The sequence below is a fragment of the Berghia stephanieae genome, chromosome 4 (genome assembly GCF_034508935.2).
Source record: "Berghia stephanieae isolate SIO BIC M18660-M18661 chromosome 4, UCSD_Bste_1.3, whole genome shotgun sequence".
NCBI lineage: Eukaryota > Metazoa > Mollusca > Gastropoda > Nudibranchia > Aeolidiidae > Berghia > Berghia stephanieae.
The window spans coordinates 32,238,940-32,249,607 of NC_088363.1; the positions used below are offsets into that span (position 1 = coordinate 32,238,940).

General features: G+C 37.5%; 1 protein-coding gene across 2 annotated transcripts in view; it reads right to left on the reverse strand.

Annotated features, from left to right (window-relative positions):
* Positions 1 to 1,466: 1,466 nt before the first annotated feature.
* Positions 1,467 to 10,668, reverse strand: part of LOC144970432 (NXPE family member 1-like) — a 41,334-nt gene continuing 32,132 nt past the window's right edge. For both annotated transcript variants that reach the window (XM_078910062.1, XM_078910063.1), the window contains 2 exons: positions 7,111 to 7,166; positions 1,467 to 5,156 (listed from right to left, as the gene is read on the reverse strand). In XM_078910062.1, coding sequence (XP_078766188.1) covers positions 4,342 to 5,156; positions 7,111 to 7,166 — 871 coding nt within the window. In that variant the 3' untranslated portion in view covers positions 1,467 to 4,341. The remainder of the gene's footprint in view (positions 5,157 to 7,110; positions 7,167 to 10,668) is intronic.

Below are 10,668 nucleotides of genomic sequence, written 5' to 3' on the forward strand. Positions count from 1 at the left end.
AGAAAACCGTTTGGTCTATCACTATCACTATCGGTATTCAAAATTCGTAGTGCCACTTAAAATATAAGCCCACATGCAAAAAATTACGGCATCACAATTCGTAACTTTGGATGAATTTGCGATATTCCGTGCGCACGGGATTTGGAACGGACTATAGGTTTTATTTTTTTTATTAGGGTTAGTTGAGGGAATATTTGGATTGTTTCCCTTAGCACAAGGAGCTTCCGGAAAGCCACCCGCTAGGCCCTTGCCTAGAAGTGGGCGTTGTAAGGATGGTGACTCTTCGGCTATTTTGTGCTGGTAAAATCAAGCTCTCTATAACACGATGGCAGGTAAGATACCAGTGTTCATACTTTCAATGCAGAAGATTTCCAAAGTGGAAATTAACAACACATTCGGTACATATAATCCCATGACGAATCAAATCACGTGATATTGACTGTCGACTGTCAGACTACAATGATGTCGACTGTCAATTGATATTTAGACGAATGAAAGTTAAATGGAATCTCAAACAGATTGAACAAAAAAAAAAACAAACAAAAAAACAAACAAACAAACAAAACAAACAAAAAAACAAATAACAAACACACTTACAACAAAAAACAACAACAACAACAAAACAAACAAACAAAACAGAAAGTGTGTTCTGGTGAATCAAATTATTTAAGTCAGTTACAATGCCAGCAGAATGACTTTCGTCTCCACCATTCTTTCTAATGGACTTTTTAAAATTTATTCTTTTTTTTTTTGGTTGTCCTTTGAAGCAAACCCTTCCACTTTAAGTCTCCGTTCACTTGCAACTAGCGAGACGATTAGATTCGGGTTTATAAAAGTTTTTACTCACAAAATGTGCACTTTCGACGATCTGCACTTATCTTAAAGTTTGTTAAAGCCAGTGCCAATAGCAACCACAGAAGTTATACAGATACTAGATTAGTCTGTGATAGTAACAGAACACTTTTTGCCTCTGTCATTCGTAACCGATGTAATTTTCTTCCGAATCGAAGCTCTCTCAATCTAAAAATAGCTGCTATCTTGTCAACGCTATGGTGTATCATAGTAACTAGTCTCAGACTAAGCTTTAAGTCCGGCATGACTTTAACTTTGCCAACCTTAGTCCGAGGGTGCCGTGATTTTTGTCTGGGACTTGCTTGGTCAGCTCACATGAAATCCGATTTTTCAAGTCCCTGATGACTATAGTCAAAAGACTAAGTGCTCGTCCGCGTTCATGAAAACGGGCCCTGGACTGTGCTGACGACTGAAGAAAAGTTAGTGGAGCAGGCACTTATGTTGATAACAACAAGAAATGAAGTGAGTAGGAAAGTGCCAGAAGACAACATAGAATAAAAATTTCACGGCGTCGATGGGGGCTCGAACCCGCGACCTTACTGGTAAGACAACTCCGCCTGGCAGGAGAGACCTTCATTCTACCATATGAGCTATCCACGACCCCCCCACCCCCCCCCCCCCCCAAAAAAAAAAAAAAAAAAAAAAGAAAAAAAAAAAGAAAAAAAAAGAAAAAAAGGAAAAAAAAAAAGTCGCTTCAAAGCTTGTTCTAACTAGAGCCTTCTCTCCCCGACTGGAGAATGCGACAGACTGCATTTGGTACCAGCCGACATTTTTCGCAAGTATCGATTTGGTTATCGAATGATGCAAAGTTTCAACTCTGCCTGGTAATTCCAAAACAAATATCAAATTGTGTCCATCCAGACAAATAATTGACAGATTGATTTGAAAAGGTGTCAAACAAGTTTAATAATTTAAAAAAAAAACAAAAAACAAACAAAACAAAAAAAACAACACCCCCCCCCTTCCCACCCAAATAAAAAAAAAACAAAAAACAAACACTAAAAAGAAAAAAACAAACACAACAAACCAACTTGAGCTTTTATATAGGGCAATATCCACTAAACGTGAAACAAAGCGCTTTACAAGGGATACCTGGCCAACAGCGACGCGCAACACAGAACGAGACAGGACGCCTGTTAGCCGATATTACACTTATATTTTTCCGACAGAGACAACGTTGTTAACGTCCGGGTACTCATTTTATACATGAGTACGGTGAGAGAATGAGGGTAAAGAGCCTTTTCCAAGGACTCAACTATGTGCCGAGCGAGGCTTGAACCAAGGATCTTCCAATCCGAAAGCGACAGCACCACATAGCCACATAACAATGATGATGATGATGATGATGATGATGATGATGATGATGATGATGATGCTGATGATGATGATGATGATGCTGATGCTGATGATGATGATGATGACGATGATAATGATGATGATGACGACGATGATGATAATAATAATAATACTAATATTAATAATTTCAGCGCCAGTAAATATAAAGAAAATGAGACAATAAAATATTCTAGATTTACAGTTGAATAGCACATGGTAAAAAGTAAGACATAGGGGAATGGCTCAAATGGGAAACACATGTAGATTTAAAGAGCACACTAAAAGTCTCATTCAGACACAAGCATATCATCCCACCAAGAGAAATGCGCTCAAATATTTACAAACCATTATAATATACTCAAAACAAACAAACAAAAAAATATCAGTACAAAGCAGTGAGATGATTTACAAGAAAAAATGCCATCCTCCTAAACCTATAACTATACTTTTGACTGTTTCCCATCCAGCCGAGGACTCCGACCAGGGGCAGGACAAACCAAGAAATCTCATTCAAAGACAAAGACAGAAAGTAATTCGGAAAATAGATAAAGGGGCAGGGCAAGTTACCCCCTGGCCACCATGGGAGGTCAGAAGACCCCACCCCCAGTCTCTTTCTTGAACAAACATTTTAGTGTTTTTGTCAAGGTTAAAAAAAAAAAATTCAGGTCAAGCACACTTTCCTTCTTCCCACATAAATATTCTGGCACACTCTCATTTTGATTCTCAACTTTGTAATGTTCTAATAAAAAATTCCATAAGCTAAAGCCGGAAAATCTCTCTATGGCGACACAACTATGGTACAATGTCGATAAGAGGGAAGAATATGGAGGTCTTTCCTTCATTAGTTTTTGTGGAACGTTTGCCACAAGATTGTTATATTTTTTTATGTTAGACCACCAAATTAGGTCGCAAATTGGGTTTTAACACAGATAGTTAATATTTTTCATCAAAAATGTTTTTTTTTTTAAAAAACCTGTAATGACGATACAGAATGATTTAAACCACAAATATAGGTAAGTAAAATTATTTCAGAAAAGACCCAAACCGCCCCTTAACTCAATCACACAACACAGACAGATACACTCTGACAAATAATTTCCACAAAAAAAAAACTACATATCTTTCATTTGGAACAACACATACTTTCATTCCGTACATCCCCGATCCTTTTCACTGGTACGTGTACTTATTATTTACTTTTCTATACACAGGCTTGTAAATAAAAATGTGAAATTGAATGAACGCTTCAATTTAATATACGAAAACAGATAAAAACGGACGTTTAGGGTTGCCCCGTGTTTGGTATTTTAGTTCTTTTTTGCAGCTGTGACATTTTTGTTGATTACATTTATAGTTCACAGCTTCTAGCATTTTACATTTTTTCTATAAACTAGTAATGAGCCCGCAATTCGCGGGGAAAGAACTGTTTTCATTCGATATTGTACCCACCAAAACTTAAACTTTCACAAAATCTATCAATGTTTGTTCTAGACTCTTTAAAATGCTTCTATATGATGACAAATTAAATGAATATTATACGCCTGACAAAAGATCAACGGTGAAAATACAAATTGAAAGAATACTGGGGATGTAGGAGCTTTCGGAATGTCTCCCCTTTACTTAACTTATGGAAAAACAAACACCCTAGCACCTTTACTAAGACGTATGACTAACACTAATCCTTTCTTTTAAAAATATTAAAAAAAAAATCCTTCGATTTCGAGCTAACCCTAGTAGAAAAAAAGGCCCTCGGACTGCTTTGCACTACCTTTCAATACTTCACAAATCAAAATGGCGGCTGAAAATCAAAACAATGGACAAACTCCATCTGTCAACTTTTGTTTGTTCTTCCTGTCGTAAAAACGCCAAACTGACAACTTTTTACAGTGACGAAATAGGTTGTTTTTGAGAGTGTTAGTGTCGTCGGTACGTATTTTATGATATCTGTGCGACTCAACGAACTTTCAAACTGACTTTAAATTATAAAAGGAAATCAAGTTATCTGTTTATCTATCTGTAAAAAATACATTTCTAATTTTCAAATCTTTCAGTAGAGTTGTGCGCCGTATAATTTTTTTTATTGACTCAAATAAGCACAACGTTCTCCACAAGGCTATATTTTTTAAAGAAAGGATTCTATTTTTAGATTCAAAATTATCCCGGCATAATATTGTGCAGTGGGGGTTGGTCACAATTGTGAGAATAAGATAACAGGGTACGCCAGATATTTTTGTAAACATGATCCGGAGGATGAAGATTTAAGTTCTCTAAACTGATTGACATGTCCCAGGCATCCAAAAACACAACACTGTCTCGAAGATCATGAAATGTATGCATGTACAATTCACGCATGCGTGACGCCAAAACGTCACCTCCAAACATGTGGTTTTTCCTCCATTCGATCGCTGATATATGAGGGCCTCGGATTGCTATCAAAATTTCTGGATTTCGCGACAAAAGTTTTAAAATGGCCGTTTTTATCGTAGAGAGTCTCAGTTGTAGTACAATGAGATGCGAGGGGGAAAAGTGGAGATAATAATGTATTACTACTATATGATTTCCGGTGGACGGGATGGATGCCAGATTGTCACTAACAGCGCCGTTTTCCAAAAAATTAAGCCAATGTTTAGATACGTATAATGGATATTCGTGAGGTCTCACAAACACGCTTGTGTTGTATTCGTGGTTATGACACATGGTTATTTCAGGCCATCTTTTGAGGTCATTTTTGGAACAATTGAAAACTCTGGCCATCACTTCCGCCATCATCCTAATGTTGGAATCGCCAAACATCCAGACTTTGGTCGATTTCAAACAGTTTTTCACCCAATGTTCAGTCATCGGGGGCTCGTGACATACAAGAGAGGTCCATTTAGTTTTATTACGTGACCACACGCCACGCGGTGACGTCATTGTCCAACTTGTACGAGGACTTGCTTTCACGCATGGCGACAAGGTGGGCTCTTTAGCTGAAAAGAACAGGAAGATTGTGAGAACAAGAAAGAGTATAGTAGAAGCTAGAAGTTAAATAAAATTATACTTCAAAAGTTTTTTTTAAACCGTTCCTTTCATATATTTTTATTGCATGGTTTTAAATAGTTTTAATTTCCACAAACACACACACACACACATACACACACACACACACACACAGACACACAAACATATATATATATATATATATATATATATATATATATATATATATATCATTATAATGATATTATTATTATTGTTATAATAATAATAATAATAAATAGTAATAATAATAATAATAACAATAACAATAATAATAATAATAATAATAATAATAATAATAATAATAATAATAATAATAATAATAACAATAATAATAACAATAATAAAATAATAATAATAATAATAATAATAATAATATAATAATAATAATAATAATAATAATTAATAATTATTATTATTATTATTATTATATTATTATTATTATATATTATTATCATCATCATCAGCATCACCTACACCACCACCACCACCACCACCACCATCATCATCATCATCATCATCATCATCATCATCATCATCATCATCATCATTATTATTATCTATCTCTTTCCGACATAAAACCAGAATGATGTGATGGGTTTTTAAAAAAAAGTGATTTGCCAGAGTACAGCAGTGGTTTTATGGGGTCCCGATAGCTCATTTGGTAGAGCACTCACTTGACACGTAAAGACACCGATATCGATCTCGGGTAAAGTCGAGATTTATTTCTGACATCACTGACATCTCTCTCCACCGAGCAGTGATTAGGTAGCTGCGTTTGATAGATCTGGCGGTAAGTGCTTTGCTAAAGACTAGCGTCCTATCTAAAGGGTAGCAAGTAATTTCTATTGTCCGTTTCACACGGGGATATATTCGGTTTCCACGTGGCTCTGAAAGAGACTACACGAGACTGATTCGTGATTGATTTACCCCTATAACATCTGTTGCGTTCATTGGCTTTGAATAAACCAGTTTTGTCTATTCTTACAGAGCTATAAAAATGGTATATACACGGGTGATGGGTTATATTATGTCCTGGAATATTGTTATAAGATCAGTTTTAAATGAAAGATATAATAATAGTGTATTAATGGGCCATCTCTTCAATCTGTTATTGGGTTAGAACTCTCTCTCTCTCTCTCTCTCTCTCTCTCTCTCTCTCTCTCTCTCTCTCTCTCTCTCTCTTTCTCTCTTGCTCTCTTTCCATTTGTCCCCCCCCCTCTCTCTCTCTCTCTCTCTCTCTCTCTCTTCTGCTCTCTCTCTCTCTCTCTCTCTCTCTTTCTCTCTTTCTTTCTCCCCATTCTCTCTCTATCTCTGTTTTTTTTTCGGGGGGGGGGGGGGGGGGGGGAGGGGGGGGGGGCGTCGGGTGCTTGGTATAGGTAGGTCTAGCGGCTCTTCTCTTTATTCTTAGTGTTTTTCCGTGCCCGACGTCTTTATCCGGAAGACGGCAGAGGACGGCATTGCCGGGTCGTCAGAGTCAGTCTCCGGTGTGGATTAGCCCTTATCCGGACAGGTTGCTTGGGATCGGGTTATTTTTCCTTCTTTATTCGAACACTTCAGGGACTGATTCCACTATCGGGATGTCTCTGTAATCCGGACAAAATGCTGGGAACGGAGCGTAGCCATCGTTAACATATAGCCTGACCTTAGAACCTTCTAGGACCGGCAGTTTGACGTCACTTTTTAAGTTCGTGTAGCATCTAGTGAGTTGTCGTTAGTAGAGCTCAAGGAAACAAGTTATTTCATTGGTTGAACTAATGAATACAACTCACGATTTGTTTTCTTTTGTGGCAAAAGACTGGTATTTTGACGTCATTTTTCGGTCAGTGTTAGGCTATAACTTTACGATGGCTACGAACGGAGGTGGAGGTGTCCGAATTGGAGAGACATGACTATTTTACTTACCTCCTCTTACTATCTTTAGTTGCACATTGTTTCTAATCAGAGAGTGTTCTGGTCGTCTGTGTAAAGATTGAACAAAATAAAATCAATGTGGTAGAAATAAACTTCAACTTTTATATAGAGCAATATCCACTAACCGTGCTCAAAGCGCTTTACAAGGGGTCCCTGACAAACAGCAATGCGTAACATGACGCTTGTTAGGCGATATTACAATTTTTTCCCCGACAGAGACAACGCTGTTAACTGCCAGGTACTTATTTTACACCTGAGTACGATGAGAGAATGTGAGAAAAGAGCCTTTTCCAAGGACTCAACTATGCGCGGAGTGAGGCTCGAACCCAGGACCTTCCGATCCGAAATCGAGTGCCACACCACACGACCACACAGCCGCACAGTGCTCCACTGCATCCATCTGGTAATATGTTTGAGTGAATGAGATTGAGATTAAGAAAATCGATGTTCTGCGGATCAAATCTCTGAAGTCCCGATTTTCATGATCGGCGGATAAAAACTCTGAAGTCAACAAACGAGCTTTGCGCACCAGGTTTGATTTAATATTGGGCGGATCAGAGGTCTGATGTTTAATCAAAATTAGGAAAGTTAACTAATTTCAAGTTAGAGAACCAAAATCCACTCTCGCCAGTGAAGGTATTTATTGCTATGTGGTCTAGTGGTATGACTCTTGCATTTGGACCGGAGGGTCCGGGGTTCAAGATCCACTCTGAGCGGCTCATAGTTATGTCTTTGTAGAAGGCTCTTTACTCACATTCTCTAACCGTAATCGGGTGAAAACTCAATTCCTGGCCGTTGACAGTTGACATTCAATAGTGAGTTGTTTTCCGTGTATTTTCGTCCTTGACATTTTGAATAGGATTCACTTCCCTCGTAACGACGCATGGTAACTTAGTAACTGGCTCTAAACTAGGGGGAAGGGGGGGGGGGGGGGGGGGGGGGGCGTCGGGTGCTTGGTATAGGTAGGTCTAGCGGCTCTTCTCTTTATTCTTAGTGTTTTTCCGTGCCCGACGTCTTTATCCGGAAGACGGCAGAGGACGGCATTGCCGGGTCGTCAGAGTCAGTCTCCGGTGTGGATTAGCCCTTATCCGGACAGGTTGCTTGGGATCGGGTTATTTTTCCTTCTTTATTCGAACACTTCAGGGACTGATTCCACTATCGGGATGTCTCTGTAATCCGGACAAAAGTAGCTCTAAACTATCGGAACAATGGCGCACGCCCTTATGAAATATTTCTCCGACGAGCATAAAAGTGTATCCAGAGGAGAAAATAGATTATAAATATGATCTTATTTTGACTTTTATACATTCTGATCTTATGACATATAAAAAGTTCTAGCCAGCATGAAGAATAAAAAGTACCGATTTTCTTTGCTTAGAACCACGCTGCTCGCCGTTGCTGGGCGACGTGACATCAGCCTATTGAATCCAATTGGGATCTCCGACTCACGCAGTTTGATAGGGTTATATAATCCGTGCCAAAATTTTGAATTTAATTCTAGGTAAACATCGGTTTATTTACATTTTGTATGGATCAAATCTGTCATGGAAATTTTTTTTCTTTCTTTTTGTTAGCTTGCGTTTACTCAAATTTTTGTTAACTTATGACTTTTAAAAAAAAAAGCTGCATTAAAAGTTTTTAACATTTGCGACTCGTCGTCTAAAAATGGTATTGTGTCGGAATGAACCAAATGCTGCAAAATCAAAACAATATATATATATATATATATATATATATTATATATATATATATCGGCCTTTTTCAAAAATCTGCCAAATTCCTGTCCTGTGACGAAAATTGGATCTTTGAAATATTTGATGCATATATTGTTAGCAAATACTTGCTTACACAGTCTCACTACACATTACTAACTTGTATGAAACATAAAAAACGAAAATAGAGAGAGATTCAGGATAGTTATGACGTTTTGTATTGACTGGGGTAAGGAAAATACCCTGTCCTTTTTTTTGCATGACGGCTTTAAGTCGAATTTTTAACAAAATGGAGTGTCTTGTTGTATACACCTATGAATTCACCTGATGCAAATTGCCATCTTCTAACATCCTCATAAAAGTTTGTAACAATCAGACTTTTTAAAGTTTTATTATATATAATAAAGTCTGTCCCCAAGGGGGCGACTCATTCCTGTAACTGCAATGAAAATTAATCAATTAAAATCCTCTTAACAATAGAAGTGCAACTAACAATGTTTTCTCGCCGTAGCTACCCCTTTTCCATCACGGCCGAAACTACAAACACATGATTTTTTCATTCAGTGTGATTTTAAGTTCAACACCGCTTCAAGAATGGTGAGTAATGTTCAACATTAGACCATGACCCTCATTCCTGTTACCAGGGCTTGTTATTAAAATAAGAACTTGTATTAAAAATAAAAAGTATCAGTTTATAGCTTTTTTAAGGCTCTAAATAATAGTCATACTTTAATGTTGGAGTAAATCATATTTTAGGGAAAGTATGAATCGAAGCGAGATAAACTCATCCCTGTTACACTCATTCCTGTTACACCTTGTTTTGTAACAGGAATGAGGGATGTAACAGGAATGAGGAAAACATAACAGGAATGAGTAACAGGAATGAGGAATGTGAACTTTTTAAAAATGAAACACATGTTTTATTGTCACTAAGTCCTTTGGAGCATAATGGCCCATAGAATCGGAGCTTATCCCTGTTTCTGTAGCATGAAACAGACATTTAACTTATGAATACGAGGTTGGTCTATAGCAAATTACATTCCCCAACAGCACTGGTACCATGATATACACCTGGGTGAAGCAAAGTGAAGCAACCGGAATGAATTTCCTTGATTAAGGAAACCACTCTATGGTTGTGGAGGTTTTCGAACCTGTTATCTCCAAGTCGGGAGTCCCTTTCGGTAACCACTTGGCCACGGTGCCTCCACATGGTTTATCGATTCATAGCATATTCTTTTGTTTCATAAGGATGTGTTTGGTAAAGTGTTTTGTAAACCACTGAAGTGTTACAGGCCTATGTCCATTGAAGTGGTAACATTCATTGTTACAACGTTACCATTAAAAACAATTTTTATTGTTTACATATTAATTTCTTCCATTGCTGAAAGACTATTTTTAGTGCAAAGTTACCTTGCCAATACCAAATGCCTAATGTCCAAACATAGTTTGTTGCCTGTTAGGCTCAGATACATTTTAGATGATTACTATGATTTTAACGGCCCGGTATCGCTTGTACAAATGCGACATTGTATCACATAATAGTCTTCTTTGTTTCTTGACTTTATTCATGTTACACCTTGTTTTGTAATAGGAATGAGGGTGGCGAAATGTAACTTGATATTATTGTTCATTTTCAAGGGTCATAGCTTTGTTGTAACGATTGTTTTATTTTGTTTTCTTATCACAAAGGCCAAAAAAGCCATGATGTCAGCCGAGAGCAACGACTTTACCGTCAAAGACGAGATGGAGTTCCTATTCGACGTGCTGTTAATCTTAAAAAAAGAACAAGACAAATACCAGAGCGACAAATCGAATGGGAAAAAAAAGTCCATAAAAG